The 26945-nt window shown below is 35.9% G+C and overlaps 1 protein-coding gene across 1 annotated transcript in view; it reads right to left on the bottom strand.

Annotated features, from left to right (window-relative positions):
- Positions 1 to 26945, bottom strand: part of npffr2a (neuropeptide FF receptor 2a) — an 85524-nt gene that overhangs the window by 46104 nt on the left and 12475 nt on the right. Inside the window, exon 3 of the mRNA XM_026188006.2 lies at positions 23533 to 23632. Within this exon, the coding sequence (XP_026043791.1) occupies positions 23533 to 23632 (100 nt within the window). The remainder of the gene's footprint in view (positions 1 to 23532; positions 23633 to 26945) is intronic.

Here is a 26945-nt window from a genome sequence, read left to right as displayed (position 1 = left end):
ACAACACTGCTTCCATTTTTCATATTTTTAACATTTATATTTTTAATTTTATTCAACTTTATTCAACAAAAATTTATAATGTATTTCAATGGGGAGACCCTTCAAATCCTCATTCAACTTACTCATTTTTAAACTCTTACTACTTCCACATACATTGACATAGAGCCACCATTCAAACTTTAAAACGAAGACAAGACATTCAACTATTCAACTTGTATTTATCTTTTCAATATCTATTATACTTTTTCTTCAGTTCCAGTTTAAGTTTCATGATGTTTTTTCACCCGTTTCAGAGTTTATAATGGGTGTGTATGGGACGGAATGTTGGGGCTAGAGTGAGGCAGCTCAACTGCTAGAGTGAGAGGAGCAAAAAAATTAATCTTAAAATCTTTTTTAAAACTGCTGCTGTGTCCACAGCGTTTGCTCTACAGGTATGATTTTACCCTCAAAACGTAGCCATGGCTGTCCTCTTTCATCCAATGTGTTTACTATTGTCCTAGGTGTTATGGTTCTTTCATAAATGTCACCAATGCACAGCCTCCTCCCTCCAACTCTTCCATAGACTCTAATGTTAAAATGGCTCAGAAGGTTCGTTTGAAAATCAGAAGAGCATGGTGTCTTTACACTGTCACCACGTCCATATAATAAACTCCACAGACATGAAAACTGAGAATTCAGTAGACTAGACATTGCTGTCGCTCACAGTGAAAGAATTTTGTCAATACGACTTTTACTTTTCATTTGGGAACGATTTGTTTCGGCCTGACTTTTCTGTTCATTTTAAGCAGCAAAAGTGAGGTGCATGTCTGTGTACGTGTGTATGGAGCCATTGGGTGCGGTCACTATAGCAACCAGGCTCACACCTGCCTGCTTAACGAGCTCTGCCTGCCACTCTGCCAAAATTCATCTTAAACACTTCTCTTTCAACTGCTGCTGTGTCCACAGTGTTAAAGCCATCATTTTACCCTCAAAACGTCGCCATCGTTGTTCTTTTTCCAACATCTTGTCTTTCAAAGCTCAGAGATGTAAACTTTTTAAACTGTGTGGGTCCAAGTGGAGGGATCACATTTTCTTCATTCAGTGATTCAAAGAATATGACCTTTTAATATTCTTTCAGATGTTTTCTGACTCTAAATGTTCTTTTCTCATTTCTTAGGTTTTTCTAATTTACAATTAAAACATTTTCAGCTTTTTTCCAACTCCTTCTTCTGTGTAACCTTCAGCTTTTAGCAGTTCAGCACCTTTGTTTTCAGGTTAAATTCGGTTTTTTTTTTGGTTTTTTTTTAATCTCATTCAATATTTTTAACTCAAAATTCAGCAATTAATTCATTTCAGTGCATACATTCAGATTCAAGCATTCACACTGCAGTTTCTTCAGAAAATGCACTTTCTAGTTATTAGTGTGAATGCTTGAAAAGCATTCACAGTATTGTTATTCTAATCTTTATTAGTGTGAATGCTTGAAAAGCATTCACAGTATTGTTCTTCAAATCTTTATTATTATTCCATATTCCGTACGTTTTTTGGCATCTAACTCCTTCAAAACCGTTCAACTTAGAAAAACCATTCAAACATCGTTAGATTCCTATTATTTTGGACATGACTGCTTCTATTTTTCTCATTTTTAACATTTATATTTTTAATTTTATTCAACTTTATTCAACAAAAATTTCCCATGTATTTCAATGGGGAGACCCTTCAAATTCTCATTCAACTTACTCATTTTTAAACTCTTACTACTTCCACATACATTGACATAGAGCCACCATTCAAACTTTAAAACGAAGACAAGACATTCAACTATTCAACTTGTATTTATCTTTTCAATATCTATTATACTTTTTCTTCAGTTCCAGTTTAAGTTTCATGATGTTTTTTCACCCGTTTCAAAATTTATAATGGGTGTGTATGGGACGGAATGTTGGGGCTAGAGTGAGACAGCTCAACTGCTAGAGTGAGAGGAGCAAAAAAATTAATCTTAAAATCTTTTTTAAAACTGCTGCTGTGTCCGCAGCGTTTACTCTACAGGTATGATTTTACCCTCAAAACGTAGCCATCGCTGTCCTCTTTCATCCAATGTGTTTACTATTGTACTAGGTGTTATGGTTCTTTCATAAATGTCACCAATGCACAGCCTCCTCCCTCCAACTCTTCCATAGACTCTAATGTTAAAATGGCTCAGAAGGTTCGTTTGAAAATCAGAAGAGCATGGTGTCTTTCCACTGTCACCACGTCCATATAATAAACTCCACAGGCATGAAAACTGAGAATTCAGTAGACTAGAAGCTGCTGTCGCTCACGGTGAAAGAATTTCGTCAATACGACTTGTACTTTTCATATGGGAACGATTTGTTTCGGCCTGACTTTTCTGTTCATTTTAAGCAGCAAAAGTGAGGTGCATGTCTGTGTACGTGTGTATGGAGCCATTGGGTGCGGTCACTATAGCAACCAGGCTCACACCTGCCTGCTTAACGAGCTCTCTCTGCCACTCTGCCAAGATTCATCTTAAACACTTCTCTTTCAACTGCTGCTGTGTCCACAGTGTTAAAGCCATCATTTTACCCTCAAAACGTCACCATCGTTGTTCTCTTTCCAACACCGTGTCTTTTAAAGGTCACACTTTTAAATTTTTTAAACTGTGTGGATCAAAGTGGAGGGATCACATTTGAGTCATTCAGTGATTCAAAGAATAAGACCTTTTAATATTCATTCAGATGTTTTCTGACTCTAAATGTTCTTTTCTCATTTCTTAGGTTTTCTAATTTACATTTAAAACATTTTCAGTTTTTTTCCAACTCCTCCTTCTGTGTAACCTTCAGCTTTTAGCAGTTCAGCACCTTTGTTTTCAGGTTAAATTCGTTTTTTTTTTTTTTTTTTTAATCTCATTCAATATTTTTAACTCAAAATTCAGTAATTAATTCATTTCAGTGCATACATTCAGATTCAAGCATTCACACTGCAGTTTCTTCAGAAAATGCACTTTCTAGTTATTATTATATTTTATTCTGTATTCCGTACGTTTTTTGTAAGCCTACTCCTTCAAAACCGTTCAACTTAGAAAAACCATTCAAACACCGTTAGATTCCTATTCTTTTGGACAACACTGCTTCTATTTTTCATATTTTTAACATTTATATTTTTAATTTTATTCAACTTTATTCAACAAAAATTTATAATGTATTTCAATGGGGAGACCCTTCAAATCCTCATTCAACTTACTCATTTTTAAACTCTTACTACTTCCACATACATTGACATAGAGCCACCATTCAAACTTTAAAACGAAGACAAGACATTCAACTATTCAACTTGTATTTATCTTTTCAATATCTATTATACTTTTTCTTCAGTTCCAGTTTAAGTTTCATGATGTTTTTTCACCCGTTTCAGAGTTTATAATGGGTGTGTATGGGACGGAATGTTGGGGCTAGAGTGAGGCAGCTCAACTGCTAGAGTGAGAGGAGCAAAAAAATTAATCTTAAAATCTTTTTTAAAACTGCTGCTGTGTCCGCAGCGTTTGCTCTACAGGTATGATTTTACCCTCAAAACGTAGCCATGGCTGTCCTCTTTCATCCAATGTGTTTACTATTGTCCTAGGTGTTATGGTTCTTTCGTAAATGTCACCAATGCACAGCCTCCTCCCTCCAACTCTTCCATAGACTCTAATGTTAAAATGGCTCAGAAGGTTCGTTTGAAAATCAGAAGAGCATGGTGTCTTTCCACTGTCACCACGTCCATATAATAAACTCCACAGACATGAAAACTGAGAATTAGGTAGACTAGAAGCTGCTGTCGCTCACGGTGAAAGAATTTTGTCAATACGACTTTTACTTTTCATTTGGGAACGATTTGTTTCGGCCTGACTTTTCTGTTCATTTTAAGCAGCAAAAGTGAGGCGCATGTCTGTGTACGTGTGTATGGAGCCATTGGGTGCGGTCACTATAGCAACCAGGCTCACACCTGCCTGCTTAACGAGCTCTGCCTGCCACTGTACCAAGATTCATCTTAAGCACTTCTCTTTCAACTGCTGCTGTGTCCACAGTGTTACAGCCATCATTTTACCCTCAAATTGTCGCCATTATTGTTCTCTTTCCAACACCGTATCTTTCAAAGCTCAGGCATTTAAACTTTTTAAACTGTGTGGATCAAAGTGGAGGGATCACATTTGAGTCATTCAGTGATTCAAAGAATATGACCTTTTAATATTCATTCAGATGTTTTCTGACTCTAAATGTTCTTTTCTCATTTCTTAGGGTTTTCTAATTTACATTTAAAACATTTTCAGTTTTTTTCCAACTCCTTCTTCTGTGTAACCTTCAGCTTTTAGCAGTTCAGCACCTTTGTTTTCAGGTTAAATTCGTTTTTTTTTTTTTGTTTTTTTTTAATCTCATTCAATATTTTTAACTCAAAATTCAGCAATTAATTCATTTCAGTGCATACATTCAGATTCAAGCATTCACACTGCAGTTTCTTCAGAAAATGCACTTTCTAGTTATATTTTATTCTGTATTCCGTACGTTTTTTGTAAGCCTACTCCTTCAAAACCGTTCAACTTAGAAAAACCATTCAAACACCGTTAGATTCCTATTCTTTTGGACAACACTGCTTCTATTTTTCATATTTTTAACATTTATATTTTTAATTTTATTCAACTTTATTCAACAAAAATTTATAATGTATTTCAATGGGGAGACCCTTCAAATCCTCATTCAACTTACTCATTTTTAAACTCTTACTACTTCCACATACATTGACATAGAGCCACCATTCAAACTTTAAAACGAAGACAAGACATTCAACTATTCAACTTGTATTTATCTTTTCAATATCTATTATACTTTTTCTTCAGTTCCAGTTTAAGTTTCATGATGTTTTTTCACCCGTTTCAGAGTTTATAATGGGTGTGTATGGGACGGAATGTTGGGGCTAGAGTGAGGCAGCTCAACTGCTAGAGTGAGAGGAGCAAAAAAATTAATCTTAAAATCTTTTTTAAAACTGCTGCTGTGTCCGCAGCGTTTGCTCTACAGGTATGATTTTACCCTCAAAACGTAGCCATGGCTGTCCTCTTTCATCCAATGTGTTTACTATTGTACTAGGTGTTATGGTTCTTTCATAAATGTCACCAATGCACAGCCTCCTCCCTCCAACTCTTCCATAGACTCTAATGTTAAAATGGCTCAGAAGGTTCGTTTGAAAATCAGAAGAGCATGGTGTCTTTCCACTGTCACCACGTCCATATAATAAGCTCCACAGGCATGAAAACTGAGAATTAGGTAGACTAGACATTGCTGTCGCTCACGGTGAAAGAATTTTGTCAATACGACTTTTACTTTTCATTTGGGAGCGATTTGTTTCGGCCTGACTTTTCTGTTCATTTTAAGCAGCAAAAGTGAGGCGCATGTCTGTGTACGTGTGTATGGAGCCATTGGGTGCGGTCACTATAGCAACCAGGCTCACACCTGCCTGCTTAACGAGCTCTGCCTGCCACTGTACCAAGATTCATCTTAAGCACTTCTCTTTCAACTGCTGCTGTGTCCACAGTGTTACAGCCATCATTTTACCCTCAAATTGTCGCCATTATTGTTCTCTTTCCAACACCGTATCTTTGAAAGCTCAGGCATTTAAACTTTTTAAACTGTGTGGATCAAAGTGGAGGGATCACATTTTAGTCATTCAGTGATTCAAAGAATATGACCTTTTAATATTCATTCAGATGTTTTCTGACTCTAAATGTTCTTTTCTCATTTCTTAGGGTTTTCTAATTTACATTTAAAACATTTTCAGTTTTTTTCCAACTTCTTCTTCTGTGTAACCTTCAGCTTTTAGCAGTTCAGCACCTTTGTTTTCAGGTTAAATTCGGTTTTTTTTTTTTGTTTTGTTTTTTATCTCATTCAATATTTTTAACTCAAAATTCAGCAATTAATTCATTTCAGTGCATACATTCAGATTCAAGCATTCACACTGCAGTTTCTTCAGAAAATGCACTTTCTAGTTAGTGTGAATGCTTGAAAAGCATTCACAGTATTGTTATTCTAATCTTTATTATTATTATATTTTATTCTGTATTCCGTACGTTTTTTGTAAGCCTACTCCTTCAAAACCGTTCAACTTAGAAAAACCATTCAAACACCGTTAGATTCCTATTCTTTTGGACAACACTGCTTCTATTTTTCATATTTTTAACATTTATATTTTTAATTTTATTCAACTTTATTCAACAAAAATTTATAATGTATTTCAATGGGGAGACCCTTCAAATCCTCATTCAACTTACTCATTTTTAAACTCTTACTACTTCCACATACATTGACATAGAGCCACCATTCAAACTTTAAAACGAAGACAAGACATTCAACTATTCAACTTGTATTTATCTTTTCAATATCTATTATACTTTTTCTTCAGTTCCAGTTTAAGTTTCATGATGTTTTTTCACCCGTTTCAGAGTTTATAATGGGTGTGTATGGGACGGAATGTTGGGGCTAGAGTGAGGCAGCTCAACTGCTAGAGTGAGAGGAGCAAAAAAATTAATCTTAAAATCTTTTTTAAAACTGCTGCTGTGTCCACAGCGTTTGCTCTACAGGTATGATTTTACCCTCAAAACGTAGCCATGGCTGTCCTCTTTCATCCAATGTGTTTACTATTGTACTAGGTGTTATGGTTCTTTCATAAATGTCACCAATGCACAGCCTCCTCCCTCCAACTCTTCCATAGACTCTAATGTTAAAATGGCTCAGAAGGTTCGTTTGAAAATCAGAAGAGCATGGTGTCTTTCCACTGTCACCACGTCCATATAATAAGCTCCACAGGCATGAAAACTGAGAATTAGGTAGACTAGACATTGCTGTCGCTCACGGTGAAAGAATTTTGTCAATACGACTTTTACTTTTCATTTGGGAGCGATTTGTTTCGGCCTGACTTTTCTGTTCATTTTAAGCAGCAAAAGTGAGGCGCATGTCTGTGTACGTGTGTATGGAGCCATTGGGTGCGGTCACTATAGCAACCAGGCTCACACCTGCCTGCTTAACGAGCTCTGCCTGCCACTCTGCCAAGATTCATCTTAAGCACTTCTCTTTCAACTGCTGCTGTGTCCACAGTGTTACAGCCATCATTTTACCCTCAAATTGTCGCCATTATTGTTCTCTTTCCAACACCGTATCTTTCAAAGCTCAGGCATTTAAACTTTTTAAACTGTGTGGATCAAAGTGGAGGGATCACATTTTAGTCATTCAGTGATTCAAAGAATATGACCTTTTAAAATTCATTCAGATGTTTTCTGACTCTAAATGTTCTTTTCTCATTTCTTAGGGTTTTCTAATTTACATTTAAAACATTTTCAGTTTTTTTCCAACTTCTTCTTCTGTGTAACCTTCAGCTTTTAGCAGTTCAGCACCTTTGTTTTCAGGTTAAATTCGGTTTTTTTTTTGGGTTTTTTTTTATCTCATTCAATATTTTTAACTCAAAATTCAGCAATTAATTCATTTCAGTGCATACATTCAGATTCAAGCATTCACACTGCAGTTTCTTCAGAAAATGCACTTTCTAGTTATTATTATTATTATTATATTTTATTCTGTATTCCGTACGTTTTTTGTAATCCTACTCCTTCAAAACCGTTCAACTTAGAAAAACCATTCCAACACCGTTAGATTCCTATTCTTTTGGACAACACTGCTTCCATTTTTCATATTTTTAACATTTATATTTTTAATTTTATTCAACTTTATTCAACAAAAATTTATAATGTATTTCAATGGGGAGACCCTTCAAATCCTCATTCAACTTACTCATTTTTAAACTCTTACTACTTCCACATACATTGACATAGAGCCACCATTCAAACTTTAAAACGAAGACAAGACATTCAACTATTCAACTTGCATTTATCTTTTCAATATCTATTATACTTTTTCTTCAGTTCCAGTTTAAGTTTCATGATGTTTTTTCACCCGTTTCAGAGTTTATAATGGGTGTGTATGGGACGGAATGTTGGGGCTAGAGTGAGGCAGCTCAACTGCTAGAGTGAGAGGAGCAAAAAAAATAATCTTAAAATCTTTTTTAAAACTGCTGCTGTGTCCGCAGCGTTTGCTCTACAGGTATGATTTTACCCTCAAAACGTAGCCATGGCTGTCCTCTTTCATCCAATGTGTTTACTATTGTACTAGGTGTTATGGTTCTTTCATAAATGTCACCAATGCACAGCCTCCTCCCTCCAACTCTTCCATAGACTCTAATGTTAAAATGGCTCAGAAGGTTCGTTTGAAAATCAGAAGAGCATGGTGTCTTTCCACTGTCACCACGTCCATATAATAAACTCCACAGACATGAAAACTGAGAATTTGGTAGACTAGACATTGCCGTCGCTCACAGTGAAAGAATTTTGTCAATACGACTTTTACTTTTCATTTGGGAACGATTTGTTTCGGCCTGACTTTTCTGTTCATTTTAAGCAGCAAAAGTGAGGTGCATGTCTGTGTACGTGTGTATGGAGCCATTGGGTGCGGTCACTATAGCAACCAGGCTCACACCTGCCTGCTTAACGAGCTCTGCCTGCCACTGTACCAAGATTCATCTTAAACACTTCTCTTTCAACTGCTGCTGTGTCCACAGTGTTAAAGCCATCATTTTACCCTCAAAACGTCGCCATCGTTGTTCTTTTTCCAACATCTTGTCTTTCAAAGCTCAGAGATGTAAACTTTTTAAACTGTGTGGGTCCAAGTGGAGGGATCACATTTTAGTCATTCAGTGATTCAAAGAATATGACCTTTTAATATTCTTTCAGATGTTTTCTGATTCTAAATGTTCTTTTCTCATTTCTTAGGGTTTTCTAATTTACAATTAAAACATTTTCAGCTTTTTTTCCAACTTCTTCTTCTGTGTAACCTTCAGCTTTTAGCAGTTCAGCACCTTTGTTTTCAGGTTAAATTCGGGTTTTTTTTTAATCTCATTCAAGATTTTTAACTTAAATTCAGTAATTAATTCATTTCAGTGCATACATTCAGATTCAAGCATTCACACTGCAGTTTCTTCAGAAAATGCACTTTCTAGTTATTATTAGTGTGAATGCTTGAAAAGCATTCACAGTATTGTTATTCGAATCTTTATTATTATTAGTGTGAATGCTTGAAAAGCATTCACAGTATTGTTATTCGAATCTTTATTATTATTATTATTATTATTATTATTATTATATATTCCGTACGTTTTTTGGCATCTCACTCCTTCAAAACCGCTCAACTTAGAAAAACCATTCAAACACCGTTAGATTCCTATTCTTTTGGACATGAATGCTTCTACTTTTCTCATTTTTAACATTTATATTTTTAATTTTATTCAACTTTATTTAACAAAAATTTATAATGTATTTCAATGGAGAGACCCTTCAAATCCTCATTCAACTTACTCATTTTTAAACTCTTACTACTTCCACATACATTGACATAGAGCCACCATTCAAACTTTAAAACGAAGACAAGACATTCAACTATTCAACTTGTATTTATCTTTTCAATATCTATTATACTTTTTCTTCAGTTCCAGTTTAAGTTTCATGATGTTTTTTCACCCGTTTCAGAGTTTATAATGGGTGTGTATGGGACGGAATGTTGGGGCTAGAGTGAGGCAGCTCAACTGCTAGAGTGAGAGGAGCAAAAAAATTAATCTTAAAATCTTTTTTAAAACTGCTGCTGTGTCCGCAGCGTTTGCTCTACAGGTATGATTTTACCCTCAAAACGTAGCCATGGCTGTCCTCTTTCATCCAATGTGTTTACTATTGTACTAGGTGTTATGGTTCTTTCATAAATGTCACCAATGCACAGCCTCCTCCCTCCAACTCTTCCATAGACTCTAATGTTAAAATGGCTCAGAAGGTTCGTTTGAAAATCAGAAGAGCATGGTGTCTTTCCACTGTCACCACGTCCATATAATAAGCTCCACAGGCATGAAAACTGAGAATTAGGTAGACTAGACATTGCTGTCGCTCACGGTGAAAGAATTTTGTCAATACGACTTTTACTTTTCATTTGGGAGCGATTTGTTTCGGCCTGACTTTTCTGTTCATTTTAAGCAGCAAAAGTGAGGCGCATGTCTGTGTACGTGTGTATGGAGCCATTGGGTGCGGTCACTATAGCAACCAGGCTCACACCTGCCTGCTTAACGAGCTCTGCCTGCCACTGTACCAAGATTCATCTTAAACACTTCTCTTTCAACTGCTGCTGTGTCCACAGTGTTACAGCCATCATTTTACCCTCAAATTGTCGCCATTATTGTTCTCTTTCCAACACCGTATCTTTCAAAGCTCAGGCATTTAAACTTTTTAAACTGTGTGGATCAAAGTGGAGGGATCACATTTGAGTCATTCAGTGATTCAAAGAATATGACCTTTTAATATTCTTTCAGATGTTTTCTGACTCTAAATGTTCTTTTCTCATTTCTTAGGGTTTTCTAATTTACATTTAAAGCATTTTCAGTTTTTTTCCAACTCCTCCTTCTGTGTAACCTTCAGCTTTTAGCAGTTCAGCACCTTTGTTTTCAGGTTAAATTCGTTTTCTTTTTTTTTGTTTTTTTTTAATTTCATTCAATATTTTTAACTCAAAATTCAGCAATTAATTCATTTCAGTGCATACATTCAGATTCAAGCATTCACACTGCAGTTTCTTCAGAAAATGCACTTTCTAGTTATTATTATATATTCCGTACGTTTTTTGGCATCTCACTCCTTCAAAACCGTTCAACTTAGAAAAACCATTCAAACACCGTTAGATTCCTATTCTTTTGGACAACACTGCTTCTATTTTTCATATTTTTAACATTTATATTTTTAATTTTATTCAACTTTATTCAACAAAAATTTATAATGTATTTCAATGGGGAGACCCTTCAAATCCTCATTCAACTTACTCATTTTTAAACTCTTACTACTTCCACATACATTGACATAGAGCCACCATTCAAACTTTAAAACGAAGACAAGACATTCAACTATTCAACTTGTATTTATCTTTTCAATATCTATTATACTTTTTCTTCAGTTCCAGTTTAAGTTTCATGATGTTTTTTCACCCGTTTCAGAGTTTATAATGGGTGTGTATGGGACGGAATGTTGGGGCTAGAGTGAGGCAGCTCAACTGCTAGAGTGAGAGGAGCAAAAAAATTAATCTTAAAATCTTTTTTAAAACTGCTGCTGTGTCCGCAGCGTTTGCTCTACAGGTATGATTTTACCCTCAAAACGTAGCCATGGCTGTCCTCTTTCATCCAATGTGTTTACTATTGTACTAGGTGTTATGGTTCTTTCATAAATGTCACCAATGCACAGCCTCCTCCCTCCAACTCTTCCATAGACTCTAATGTTAAAATGGCTCAGAAGGTTCGTTTGAAAATCAGAAGAGCATGGTGTCTTTCCACTGTCACCACGTCCATATAATAAGCTCCACAGGCATGAAAACTGAGAATTAGGTAGACTAGACATTGCTGTCGCTCACGGTGAAAGAATTTTGTCAATACGACTTTTACTTTTCATTTGGGAGCGATTTGTTTCGGCCTGACTTTTCTGTTCATTTTAAGCAGCAAAAGTGAGGCGCATGTCTGTGTACGTGTGTATGGAGCCATTGGGTGCGGTCACTATAGCAACCAGGCTCACACCTGCCTGCTTAACGAGCTCTGCCTGCCACTGTACCAAGATTCATCTTAAGCACTTCTCTTTCAACTGCTGCTGTGTCCACAGTGTTACAGCCATCATTTTACCCTCAAATTGTCGCCATTATTGTTCTCTTTCCAACACCGTATCTTTCAAAGCTCAGGCATTTAAACTTTTTAAACTGTGTGGATCAAAGTGGAGGGATCACATTTGAGTCATTCAGTGATTCAAAGAATATGACCTTTTAATATTCTTTCAGATGTTTTCTGACTCTAAATGTTCTTTTCTCATTTCTTAGGTTTTTCTAATTTACAATTAAAACATTTTCAGCTTTTTCCCAACTTCTTCTTCTGTGTAACCTTCAGCTTTTAGCAGTTCAGCACTTTTGTTTTCAGGTTAAATTCGGGTTTTTTTTTTATTTTATTCTAAATTTTTAACATAAATTCAGTAATTATTTCATTTCAATGCATACATTCAGATTCAAGCATTCACACTGCAGTTTCTTCAGAAAATGCACTTTCTAGTTATTAGTGTGAATGCTTGAAAAGCATTCACAGTATTGTTATTCGAATCTTTATTATTATTAGTGTGAATGCTTGAAAAGCATTCACAGTATTGTTATTCGAATCTTTATTATTATTATTATATTTTATTCTGTATTCCGTACGTTTTTTGTACTCCTACTCCTTCAAAACCGTTCAACTTAGAAAAACCATTCAAACACCATTAGATTCCTCTTCTTTTGGACATGACTGCTTCTATTTTTCATATTTTTAACATTTATATTTTTAATTTTATTCAACTTTATTCAAAAAAAATTTCCCAAAATTTCCCATGTATTTCAATGGGGAGACCCTTCAAATTCTCATTCAACTTATTCATTTTTAAACTCTTACTACTTCCACATACATTGACATAGAGCCACCATTCAAACTTTAAAACGAAGACAAGACATTCAACTATTCAACTTGTATTTATCTTTTCAATATCTATTATACTTTTTCTTCAGTTCCAGTTTAAGTTTCATGATGTTTTTTCACCCGTTTCAGAGTTTATAATGGGTGTGTATGGGACGGAATGTTGGGGCTAGAGTGAGGCAGCTCAACTGCTAGAGTGAGAGGAGCAAAAAAATTAATCTTAAAATCTTTTTTAAAACTGCTGCTGTGTCCGCAGCGTTTGCTCTACAGGTATGATTTTACCCTCAAAACGTAGCCATGGCTGTCCTCTTTCATCCAATGTGTTTACTATTGTCCTAGGTGTTATGGTTCTTTCATAAATGTCACCAATGCACAGCCTCCTCCCTCCAACTCTTCCATAGACTCTAATGTTAAAATGGCTCAGAAGGTTCGTTTGAAAATCAGAAGAGCATGGTGTCTTTACACTGTCACCACGTCCATATAATAAGCTCCACAGGCATGAAAACTGAGAATTAGGTAGACTAGACATTGCTGTCGCTCACGGTGAAAGAATTTTGTCAATACGACTTTTACTTTTCATTTGGGAGCGATTTGTTTCGGCCTGACTTTTCTGTTCATTTTAAGCAGCAAAAGTGAGGCGCATGTCTGTGTACGTGTGTATGGAGCCATTGGGTGCGGTCACTATAGCAACCAGGCTCACACCTGCCTGCTTAACGAGCTCTGCCTGCCACTGTACCAAGATTCATCTTAAGCACTTCTCTTTCAACTGCTGCTGTGTCCACAGTGTTACAGCCATCATTTTACCCTCAAATTGTCGCCATTATTGTTCTCTTTCAAACACTGTATCTTTCAAAGCTCAGGCATTTAAACTTTTTAAACTGTGTGGATCAAAGTGGAGGGATCACATTTGAGTCATTCAGTGATTCAAAGAATATGACCTTTTAATATTCATTCAGATGTTTTCTGACTCTAAATGTTCTTTTCTCATTTCTTAGGGTTTTCTAATTTACATTTAAAACATTTTCAGTTTTTTTCCAACTCCTTCTTCTGTGTAACCTTCAGCTTTTAGCAGTTCAGCACCTTTGTTTTCAGGTTAAATTCGTTTTTTTTTTGTTTTTTTTTTAATCTCATTCAATATTTTTAACTCAAAATTCAGCAATTAATTCATTTCAGTGCATACATTCAGATTCAAGCATTCACACTGCAGTTTCTTCAGAAAATGCACTTTCTAGTTATTAGTGTGAATGCTTGAAAAGCATTCACAGTATTGTTCTTCTAATCTTTATTATTATATCATCTTCCGTACGTTTTTTGGCATCTAACTCCTTCAAAACCGTTCAACTTAGAAAAACCATTCAAACACCGTTAGATTCCTATTATTTTGGACATGACTGCTTCTATTTTTCTCATTTCTAACATTTATATTTTTAATTTTATTCAACTTTATTCAACAAAAATTTCCCATGTATTTCAATGGGGAGACCCTTCAAATTCTCATTCAACTTACTCATTTTTAAACTCTTACTACTTCCACATACATTGACATAGAGCCACCATTCAAACTTTAAAACGAAGACAAGACATTCAACTATTCAACTTGTATTTATCTTTTCAATATCTATTATACTTTTTCTTCAGTTCCAGTTTAAGTTTCATGATGTTTTTTCAGCCGTTTCAGAGTTTATAATGGGTGTGTATGGGACGGAATGTTGGGGCTAGAGTGAGGCAGCTCAACTGCTAGAGTGAGAGGAGCAAAAAAATTAATCTTAAAATCTTTTTTAAAACTGCTGCTGTGTCCGCAGCGTTTGCTCTACAGGTATGATTTTACCCTCAAAACGTAGCCATCGCTGTCCTCTTTCATCCAATGTGTTTACTATTGTCCTAGGTGTTATGGTTCTTTCGTAAATGTCACCAATGCACAGCCTCCTCCCTCCAACTCTTCCATAGACTCTAATGTTAAAATGGCTCAGAAGGTTCGTTTGAAAATCAGAAGAGCATGGTGTCTTTCCACTGTCACCACGTCCATATAATAAACTCCACAGACATGAAAACTGAGAATTTGGTAGACTAGACATTGCTGTCGCTCACAGTGAAAGAATTTTGTCAATACGACTTTTACTTTTCATTTGGGAACGATTTGTTTCGGCCTGACTTTTCTGTTCATTTTAAGCAGCAAAAGTGAGGCGCATGTCTGTGTACGTGTGTATGGAGCCATTGGGTGCGGTCACTATAGCAACCAGGCTCACACCTGCCTGCTTAACGAGCTCTGCCTGCCACTGTGCCAAGATTCATCTTAAACACTTCTCTTTCAACTGCTGCTGTGTCCACAGTGTTACAGCCATCATTTTACCCTCAAATTGTCGCCATTATTGTTCTCTTTCCAACACCGTATCTTTCAAAGCTCAGGCATTTAAACTTTTTAAACTGTGTGGATCAAAGTGGAGGGATCACATTTTAGTCATTCAGTGATTCAAAGAATATGACCTTTTAATATTCATTCAGATGTTTTCTGACTCTAAATGTTCTTTTCTCATTTCTTAGGGTTTTCTAATTTACATTTAAAACATTTTCAGTTTTTTTCCAACTCCTTCTTCTGTGTAACCTTCAGCTTTTAGCAGTTCAGCACCTTTGTTTTCAGGTTAAATTCGGGTTTTTTTTGTTTTTGTTTTTTTAATCTCATTCAATATTTTTAACTCAAAATTCAGCAATTAATTCATTTCAGTGCATACATTCAGATTCAAGCATTCACACTGCAGTTTCTTCAGAAAATGCACTTTCTAGTTATTATTAGTGTGAATGCTTGAAAAGCATTCACAGTATTGTTATTCGAATCTTTATTATTATTATATATTCCGTACGTTTTTTGGCATCTAACTCCTTCAAAACCGTTCAACTTAGAAAAACCATTCAAACACCGTTAGATTCCTATTCTTTTGGACATGACTGCTTCTATTTTTCATATTTTTAACATTTATATTTTTAATTTTATTCAACTTTATTCAACAAAAATTTCCCATGTATTTCAATGGGGAGACCCTTCAAATTCTCATTCAACTTACTCATTTTTAAACTCTTACTACTTCCACATACGTTGACATAGAGCCACCATTCAAACTTTAAAACGAAGACAAGACATTCAACTATTCAACTTGTATTTATCTTTTCAATATCTATTATACTTTTTCTTCAGTTCCAGTTTAAGTTTCATGATGTTTTTTCACCCGTTTCAGAGTTTATAATGGGTGTGTATGGGACGGAATGTTGGGGCTAGAGTGAGGCAGCTCAACTGCTAGAGTGAGAGGAGCAAAAAAATTAATCTTAAAATCTTTTTTAAAACTGCTGCTGTGTCCGCAGCGTTTGCTCTACAGGTATGATTTTACCCTCAAAACGTAGCCATCGCTGTCCTCTTTCATCCAATGTGTTTACTATTGTCCTAGGTGTTATGGTTCTTTCGTAAATGTCACCAATGCACAGCCTCCTCCCTCCAACTCTTCCATAGACTCTAATGTTAAAATGGCTCAGAAGGTTCGTTTGAAAATCAGAAGAGCATGGTGTCTTTCCACTGTCACCACGTCCATATAATAAACTCCACAGGCATGAAAACTGAGAATTCAGTAGACTAGACATTGCTGTCACTCACGGTGAAAGAATTTTGTCAATACGACCTATACTTTTCATTTGGGAACGATTTGTTTCGGCCTGACTTTTCTGTTCATTTTAAGCAGCAAAAGTGAGGCGCATGTCTGTGTACGTGTGTATGGAGCCATTGGGTGCGGTCACTATAGCAACCAGGCTCACACCTGCCTGCTTAACGAGCTCTGCCTGCCACTGTACCAAGATTCATCTTAAGCACTTCTCTTTCAACTGCTGCTGTGTCCACAGTGTTACAGCCATCATTTTACCCTCAAATTGTCGCCATTATTGTTCTCTTTCCAACACCGTATCTTTCAAAGCTCAGGCATTTAAACTTTTTAAACTGTGTGGATCAAAGTGGAGGGATCACATTTGAGTCATTCAGTGATTCAAAGAATATGACCTTTTAATATTCATTCAGATGTTTTCTGACTCTAAATGTTCTTTTCTCATTTCTTAGGGTTTTCTAATTTACAATTAAAACATTTTCAGCTTTTTTCCAACTTCTTCTTCTGTGTAACCTTCAGCTTTTAGCAGTTCAGCACTGTTGTTTTCAGGTTAAATTCGTTTTGTTTTTTTTTGTTTTTTTTCAATCTCATTCAACATTTTTAACTTAGAATTCAGCAATTAATTCATTTCAGTGCATACATTCAGATTCAAGCATTCACACTGCAGTTTCTTCAGAAAATGCACTTTCTAGTTATTATTATATATTCCGTACGTTTTTTGGCATCTCACTCCTTCAAAACCGTTCAACTTAGAAAAACCATTCAAACACCGTTAGATTCCTATTCTTTTGGACAACACTGCTTCTATTTTTCATATTTTTAACATTTATATTTTTAATTTTATTCAACTTTATTCAACAAAAATTTATAATGTATTTCAATGGGGAGACCCTTCAAATCCTCATTCAACTTACTCATTTTTAAACTCTTACTACTTCCACATACATTGACATAGAGCCACCATTCAAACTTTAAAACGAAGACAAGACATTCAACTATTCAACTTGTATTTATCTTTTCAATATCTATTATACTTTTTCTTCAGTTCCAGTTTAAGTTTCATGATGTTTTTTCACCCGTTTCAGAGTTTATAATGGGTGTGTATGGGACGGAATGTTGGGGCTAGAGTGAGGCAGCTCAACTGCTAGAGTGAGAGGAGCAAAAAAATTAATCTTAAAATCTTTTTTAAAACTGCTGCTGTGTCCACAGCGTTTGCTCTACAGGTATGATTTTACCCTCAAAATGTAGCCATCGCTGTCCTCTTTCATCCAATGTGTTTACTATTGTACTAGGTGTTATGGTTCTTTCATAAATGTCACCAATGCACAGCCTCCTCCCTCCAACTCTTCCATAGACTCCAATGTTAAAATGGCTCAGAAGGTTCGTTTGAAAATCAGAAGAGCATGGTGTCTTTACACTGTCACCACGTCCATATAATAAACTCCACAGGCATGAAAACTGAGAATTAGGTAGACTAGACATGGCTGTCGCTCACGGTGAAAGAATTTTGTCAATACGACATGTACTTTTCATTTGGGAAGAATTTGTTTCGGCCTGACTTTTCTGTTCATTTTAAGCAGCAAAAGTGAGGTGCATGTCTGTGTGCGTGTGTATGGAGCCATTGGGTGCGGTCACTATAGCAACCAGGCTCACACCTGCCTGCTTAACGAGCTCTGCCTGCCACTGTGCCAAGATTCATCTTAAGCACTTCTCTTTCAACTGCTGCTGTGTCCACAGTGTTACAGCCATCATTTTACCCTCAAATTGTCGCCATTATTGTTCTCTTTCCAACACCGTGTCTTTCAAAGCTCAGGCATTTAAACTTTTTAAACTGTGTGGATCAAAGTGGAGGGATCACATTTGAGTCATTCAGTGATTCAAAGAATATGACCTTTTGATATTCATTCAGATGTTTTCTGACTCTAAATGTTCTTTTCTCATTTCTTAGGGTTTTCTAATTTACATTTAAAACATTTTCAGTTTTTTTCCAACTCCTTCTTCTGTGTAACCTTCAGCTTTTAGCAGTTCAGCACCTTTGTTTTCAGGTTAAATTCGGGTTTTTTTTTGTTTTTTTTAAATCTCATTCAATATTTTTAACTCAAAATTCAGCAATTAATTCATTTCAGTGCATACATTCAGATTCAAGCATTCACACTGCAGTTTCTTCAGAAAATGCACTTTCTAGTTATTATATTTTATTCTGTATTCCGTACGTTTTTTGTAATCCTATAACTTCAAAACCGTTCAACTTAGAAAAACCATTCAAACACCGTTAGATTCCTATTCTTTTGGACAACACTGCTTCTATTTTTCATATTTTTAACATTTATATTTCTAATTTTATTCAACTTTATTCAACAAAAATTTATAATGTATTTCAATGGGGAGACCCTTCAAATCCTCATTCAACTTACTCATTTTTAAACTCTTACTACTTCCACATACATTGACATAGAGCCACCATTCAAACTTTAAAACGAAGACAAGACATTCAACTATTCAACTTGTATTTATCTTTTCAATATCTATTATACTTTTTCTTCAGTTCCAGTTTAAGTTTCATGATGTTTTTTCACCCGTTTCAGAGTTTATAATGGGTGTGTATGGGACGGAATGTTGGGGCTAGAGTGAGGCAGCTCAACTGCTAGAGTGAGAGGAGCAAAAAAATTAATCTTAAAATATTTTTTAAAACTGCTGCTGTGTCCACAGCGTTTGCTCTACAGGTATGATTTTACCCTCAAAACGTAGCCATCGCTGTCCTCTTTCATCCAATGTGTTTACTATTGTACTAGGTGTTATGGTTCTTTCATAAATGTCACCAATGCACAGCCTCCTCCCTCCAACTCTTCCATAGACTCTAATGTTAAAATGGCTCAGAAGGTTCGTTTGAAAATCAGAAGAGCATGGTGTCTTTCCACTGTCACCACGTCCATATAATAAGCTCCACAGGCATGAAAACTGAGAATTAGGTAGACTAGACATTGCTGTCGCTCACGGTGAAAGAATTTTGTCAATACGACTTTTACTTTTCATTTGGGAGCGATTTGTTTCGGCCTGACTTTTCTGTTCATTTTAAGCAGCAAAAGTGAGGCGCATGTCTGTGTACGTGTGTATGGAGCCATTGGGTGCGGTCACTATAGCAACCAGGCTCACACCTGCCTGCTTAACGAGCTCTGCCTGCCACTGTACCAAGATTCATCTTAAGCACTTCTCTTTCAACTGCTGCTGTGTCCACAGTGTTACAGCCATCATTTTACCCTCAAATTGTCGCCATTATTGTTCTCTTTCCAACACCGTATCTTTCAAAGCTCAGGCATTTAAACTTTTTAAACTGTGTGGATCAAAGTGGAGGGATCACATTTGAGTCATTCAGTGATTCAAAGAATATGACCTTTTAATATTCATTCAGATGTTTTCTGACTCTAAATGTTCTTTTCTCATTTCTTAGGGTTTTCTAATTTACATTTAAAACATTTTCAGTTTTTTTCCAACTCCTTCTTCTGTGTAACCTTCAGCTTTTAGCAGTTCAGCACCTTTGTTTTCAGGTTAAATTCGTTTTTTTTTTGTTTTTTTTTAATCTCATTCAATATTTTTAACTCAAAATTCAGCAATTAATTCATTTCAGTGCATACATTCAGATTCAAGCATTCACACTGCAGTTTCTTCAGAAAATGCACTTTCTAGTTATTAGTGTGAATGCTTGAAAAGCATTCACAGTATTGTTCTTCTAATCTTTATTATTATATTTTATTATTATTATCTATTCCGTACGTTTTTTGAAAGCCAACTCCTTCAAAACCGTTCAACTTAGAAAAACCATTCAAACACCGTTAGATTCCTATTCTTTTGGACAACATTGCTTCTATTTTTCTCATTTTTAACATTTATATTTTTAATTTTATTCAACTTTTTTCAACAAAAATTTATAATGTATTTCAATGGGGAGACCCTTCAAATTCTCATTCAACTTCATCCTCTTTAAACTGTATCTACTTCCACATACATTGACATAGAGCCACCATTCAAACTTTAAAACGAAGACAAGACATTCAACTATTCAACTTGTATTTATCTTTTCAATATCTATTAAACTGGAACTGAAGAAAAAGTATAAGTTTCATGATGTTTTTTCACCCGTTTCAGAGTTTATAATGGGTGTGTATGGAACGGAATGTTGGGGCTAGAGTGAGGCAGCTCAACTGCTAGAGTGAGAGGAGCAAAAAAATTAATCTTAAAATCTTTTTTAAAACTGCTGCTGTGTCCGCAGCGTTTGCTCTACAGGTATGATTTTACCCTCAAAATGTAGCCATCGCTGTCCTCTTTCATCCAATGTGTTTACTATTGTACTAGGTGTTATGGTTCTTTCATAAATGTCACCAATGCACAGCCTCCTCCCTCCAACTCTTCCATAGACTCTAATGTTAAAATCGCTCAGAAGGTTGGTTTGAAAATCAGAAGAGCATGGTGTCTTTCCACTGTCACCATGTCCATATAATAAACTCCACAGGCATGAAAACTGAGAATTCAGTAGACTAGAAGCTGCTGTCGCTCACGGTGAAAGAATTTTGTCAATACGACTTTTACTTTTCATTTGGGAACGATTTGTTTCGGCCTGACTTTTCTGTTCATTTTAAGCAGCAAAAGTGAGGCGCATGTCTGTGTACGTGTGTATGGAGCCATTGGGTGCGGTCACTATAGCAACCAGGCTCACACCTGCCTGCTTAACGAGCTCTGCCTGCCACTGTACCAAGATTCATCTTAAGCACTTCTCTTTCAACTGCTGCTGTGTCCACAGTGTTACAGCCATCATTTTACCCTCAAATTGTCGCCATTATTGTTCTCTTTCCAACATCTTGTCTTTCAAAGCTCAGGCATTTAAACTTTTTAAACCGTGTGGATCAAAGTGGAGGGATCACATTTTCTTCATTCAGTGATTCAAAGAATATGACCTTTTAATATTCATTCAGATGTTTTCTGACTCTAAATGTTCTTTTCTCATTTCTTAGGGTTTTCTAATTTACATTTAAAACATTTTCAGCTTTTTTCCAACTTCTTCTTCTGTGTAACCTTCAGCTTTTAGCAGTTCAGCACTTTTGTTTTCAGGTTAAATTCGGTTTTTTTTTTATCTCATTCAAGATTTTTAACTCAAAATTCAGCAATTAATTCATTTCAGTGCATACATTCAGATTCAAGCATTCACACTGCAGTTTCTTCAGAAAATGCACTTTCTAGTTATTATTCTGTATTCCGTACGTTTTTTGTAATCTATCTCCTTCAAAACCGTTCAACTTAGAAAAACCATTCAAACACCGTTAGATTCCTATTCTTTTGGACAACATTGCTTCTATTTTTCTCATTTTTAACATTTATATTTTTAATTTTATTCAACTTTTTTCAACAAAAATTTATAATGTATTTCAATGGGGAGACCCTTCAAATTCTCATTCAACTTCCTCCTCTTTAAACTGTATCTACTTCCACATACATTGACATAGAGCCACCATTCAAACTTTAAAACGAAGACAAGACATTCAACTATTCAACTTGTATTTATCTTTTCAATATCTATTATACTTTTTCTTCAGTTCCAGTTTAAGTTTCATGATGTTTTTTCACCCGTTTCAGAGTTTATAATGGGTGTGTATGGGACGGAATGTTGGGGCTAGAGTGAGGCAGCTCAACTGCTAGAGTGAGAGGAGCAAAAAAATTAATCTTAAAATCTTTTTTAAAACTGCTGCTGTGTCTGCAGCGTTTGCTCTACAGGTATGATTTTACCCTCAAAACGTAGCCATCGCTGTCCTCTTTCATCCAATGTGTTTACTATTGTCCTAGGTGTTATGGTTCTTTCGTAAATGTCACCAATGCACAGCCTCCTCCCTCCAACTCTTCCATAGACTCTAATGTTAAAATGGCTCAGAAGGTTCGTTTGAAAATCAGAAGAGCATGGTGTCTTTACACTGTCACCACGTCCATATAATAAACTCCACAGGCATGAAAACTGAGAATTCAGTAGACTGGACATTGCTGTCACTCACGGTGAAAGAATTTTGTCAATACGACTTTTACTTTTCATTTGGGAACAATTTGTTTCGGCCTGACTTTTCTGTTCATTTTAAGCAGCAAAAGTGAGGCGCATGTCTGTGTACGTGTGTATGGAGCCATTGGGTGCGGTCACTATAGCAACCAGGCTCACACCTGCCTGCTTAACGAGCTCTGCCTGCCACTCTGCCAAGATTCATCTTAAGCACTTCTCTTTCAACTGCTGCTGTGTCCACAGTGTTAAAGCCATCATTTTACCCTCAAAACGTCGCCATCGTTGTTCTTTTTCCAACATCTTGTCTTTCAAAGCTCAGAGATGTAAACTTTTTAAACTGTGTGGGTCCAAGTGGAGGGATCACATTTTAGTCATTCAGTGATTCAAAGAATATGACCTTTTAATATTCTTTCAGATGTTTTCTGACTCTAAATGTTCTTTTCTCATTTCTTAGGTTTTTCTAATTTACATTTAAAACATTTTCAGTTTTTTTCCAACTCCTTCTTCTGTGTAACCTTCAGCTTTTAGCAGTTCAGCACCTTTGTTTTCAGGTTAAATTCGTTTGTTTTTTTTTGGGTTTTTTTTTAATCTCATTCAATATTTTTAACTCATTCAGCAATTAATTCATTTCAGTGCATACATTCAGATTCAAGCATTCACACTGCAGTTTCTTCAGAAAATGCACTTTCTAGTTATTATTATTATTATTATTATTATTATTATTACCCATCTGAGCTTTGTCATAAGCTTAATGATATCATTCACTCTAAAAGACTGTTTTAAATAAAGCTGGGGGTGGAACTGCAGGAGAACTGAAGGCTCAAATACACAAGAGGTAATCTGGGAGATGTGACGCACCGGGGAAACACAGCTGAGCTAAATCAGGGGAAGCATGACAGAGTGAAACAAAGCTACACGCAAAGCACATGAGACAAGGGACTGGCAAATTAAACAGGAACTAAGTGAACAGGTGACTGACTGATATATACAAACTTGACACGAAACAAGAAACACCGAACTGACATAGAAAAAGAAATCCAAACAGATGGGGGGACATGACTGAGGAGACAGAGGGATGACAAAGGAGGACGAGAATATAAAAATAGTACAAACAGATTCCAAACGAGAGACTCTTACAACTAAAAGGAATCACAAGCTCACAAAAAGCCCAGGATCATGACAGGACTTCAAAGTACTTAATTACACAAATTCATGGAAAGCACATATTGAACAAATTGCATAAAAGACGCTGCGACCTTTATATTTTTCAAAAGCAGCTTAAAAGATAAAATACATCTACGTTACCTGTCAACAGCAATAGCGACGAGCGTGAAGACAGAAGCTGACACAGAGATGCCTTGAACCATGCCGCTCATTTTGCAGACCAAGCTTCCGAAAGGCCATCCTGTTGACAAGAGAGATGCACTCAGCTGATTTACTACTGAGACAACAAACTGTGACAGTTGGCATGATGACTGTAGCCCCAGGCTGTGACTCTCATGTAATGGCATACTTCTGGGACACAGAAGAAACCATCAGTTCCTCTAAGAAATATTTAACCAGTGAGTTCTGAAAAAGCCAGAAGGCCATTTAGGAAACACTTTTCAAAACAACCTTTTAATAATCCAGACCATAGTGTTAAACACTGCCGGTTAGTCTTAATTATGCGACCCACATGTATGCAAAGGCCTGAGAGGCACGACTGCTCTATATGATAGTTTTCCAGTACCTATGTAAATTCTGGAGAAGAATAAGAAACGAGAAAACAAAGATTACACCCACAAACTCACCAGTGTACGCTGAAGCTGAGGGGATTTGTCTTAATGCCATAAGCAAGTGTTTTGATTGGGAACAATACGTAATCAGTGATGCTGGTAACAGTAACACCTACAGTGTTGATGTTTAATATGCCTGCAGACAATCATCAGTACAGAGTGAACAGGAAGAAGAAACACGGTACTCAAGGAATCCTCAATCCGCCCTTTGTGCAAGAATAGTTTAGTAAAATCTGCAGAAAATGCTTTTAAGCATTCAGTAAAACGTGTGAATCCCTCTCCAGTTCATTCATATAGGAGCTTCACTGCACAAACAAGCGCCCGAGAGGCCAGCAGGCTAGAAGGATGTTGATATGAGCCATTTATCTGCACTTGCAATTAATTGTTATACCAGATGAAGGTTGAATGAGACTAACAAACCTCACGGGGTTCCTGGCAGAGCGTGTTGTTCTTATTAGTGAAGTTGAAATCTGAGGTTTAAAATATTGGCATTGAACAGTGACGAGAAAAACATTTATAGGACGAGATTTTCAGGGAACTTTATAATAGTGTTTCTATCTCCACCCACCAGCAGTATTACTACGTTTTGGGGGATCTGATGAGGGCTCTTTGAGTTTGAAAATGAACCTCACTGTAAGAAATGTACATAAAAATGACAGTTAATAACTGTAAAATGGTAAATTACCATTAAATCAAAAAGAGTAATTTATTGTAATATGGACATTACATTTCTGTAAATTGAAAAATGGTGATTTGCTTTTATTTTTACACTGCTAATATGTTGAAAATAAATTAATGTACTGTAATATGGCACATTGTCTTTGAAAACAACAGGAAAAATCTGTAACATTATTTACAATGAATCACCCTACAATTTACATAATAACTCTGTATGAATGGCAATCTTTCCTGCTTTTTTCATTTGAATTTACGATTTACAACTGTATATTACCTAAAACATACCGTACTTTTAATTTTAACAAAATGTCAAAACATTGTTAGAATTATTGTCAAAATTACGGTGAAATGTTTTTAATATTAATAAGCTCAGGCTGTTTGATAAAACAGTATATGTTAACAGTACATACAAACAATTACTAATAATTAAAAAAATATGTATATTTCTTTAAGTTCTAGAGTCTCACCAAGTATAACACAGCTGTTTACAATGAAAAAAAATATTTTGTGGTATAGGGAGGTTTAAATCATGTATTTCCCACTGTTCAGTCCGTGTTCAATCTGTTCGAGTGTGATACCACCTGCTGAAATTAAAATTAATTGATCAAAATGAAATACAAAAAAATTAATGAAATAATTTTTCTTTTCAGTTTCTAATAATAACATAAGGCATATCTCTGTTACTATGGAACGCCAGGACTGCCATAATGAATTAATTACTGGTTTAAGATATAAAAATGTATATCTAGGAAACAGAATAAGGGATTTGAAAGAGGAGGGGATAGTCTTGTTTTTGAACTATGTAAATTATTTGAGGATTAAGCCTCGCACAGCTGGGAGCACAACGATCTGGAAGTTTGCTCTCTTACATGGATGATGTCAGATAAATATAATGGCAGAAATAACTGGACTGAAAGCGTATTTTTATTTCACTGTGTATATGTTTACCTCCTTGTCTTCCTTTCTTTCATTTTTTAAGGAATAAACAGATTAACAAGCTGTCTACATAATACGCTCAGCTTCTTAATCCCTTTCAGAACAGAAAACTCTAAATAAGGCAGAGACAGACCCACTTTCATCAAATTTCTTCTGTGTAGGCAGACAATATGCTGATATCCTGAGCTGCCATCCATCCGCATACTGGATTTAGAACCAGCAGACACGGTCTAGTGTCATTATTAATTACGGTTTCCATAATAAAAAATATCCTCAAACACCAATTCCTTCTTGCTGGAGGTCTGCAGTTACTGTTTTTTACAATAATTTCTGTTCACAAAATTATATTATACAGTGCGATAGTGCACTTCTGTTACACACAATATGTTATTAACCAAAATTACACAGCATCTGCCAAATCTGCTCACAGTGCTGAGCAGACGAGCAGGCAGATTTTTGGGCGTCTTTAATCTTCTTGCGATGCCTCTTTCATATAATTTGAATTGCCAGTAAGCACTGATGCAGATTCAATACCATCAATCACGGTGAACTAGAGCATCATCACATGGGCTGTAGATGAAAGCTTTCTTAGAAACTGCGGCAGATTGCGAGTAGTCCAGTCTTTTCAGAGCACTCATGGGCTAAACAAGAGCCTCTTATCACTATAGCTGAAAGAAGATGACTGTAACCGTCATCGCACTGCTTTTCGTTGGTGTTGGGAAGCTTCACAGTCTCATTGTCAAATGGAGAGCTGTACATTTTATTTATTGCTTCACTTCATTGTGTTAAAGCCCTGACCCCTGACCTCCATTAACATTGAATCCAGTCTCGTTTCCAAAAAAGCTGAAAAAATGTGAATTAAAAATGCAGAAACACATTTTAGTATGTTCATTTTTAAATTCATGCCAGCAACATGTCTCAGAAAGGTGAGATGGGGGCAAGTTACCTCTGGTTGCATCACCTCTCCTTTTAACAACATTTCTAGGTGTTTTCAGCCACTGAGGGCTTAGCTGTAGTTTCATAGCTCACATAGATTTGAGTGCTGAGCACCCAGGAGATATCAGCATTTCGAAAATGTGCATTATGCATCTGTTTGTTTGCATTTTAGAGTTTTTACTTGTTTTCCTGATCGCAGAGAGAGTGCTCCTGAGAGGCCGAACCTCACATTTACTTGTTTATGTACCAAAAATTCTTCATAATTGTGAGACGTTTGCACACGCAGTCCTTCAGAGTGGTGATCCTCTTCTAGTCTCTATTAAATTTGCAACCTCTCAGGAAATGTCTGTTTATTCCAAATAATGCTACTAATTAACATCTTAGTTATCAGAT

This window comes from Astatotilapia calliptera, chromosome 12, assembly GCF_964374335.1.
Source record: "Astatotilapia calliptera chromosome 12, fAstCal68.1, whole genome shotgun sequence".
In the NCBI taxonomy this organism is placed as follows: domain Eukaryota; kingdom Metazoa; phylum Chordata; class Actinopteri; order Cichliformes; family Cichlidae; genus Astatotilapia; species Astatotilapia calliptera.
The sequence above is the reverse complement of the archived record's forward strand: the minus strand, read 5'-3'. Positions and strand labels throughout refer to the sequence as shown.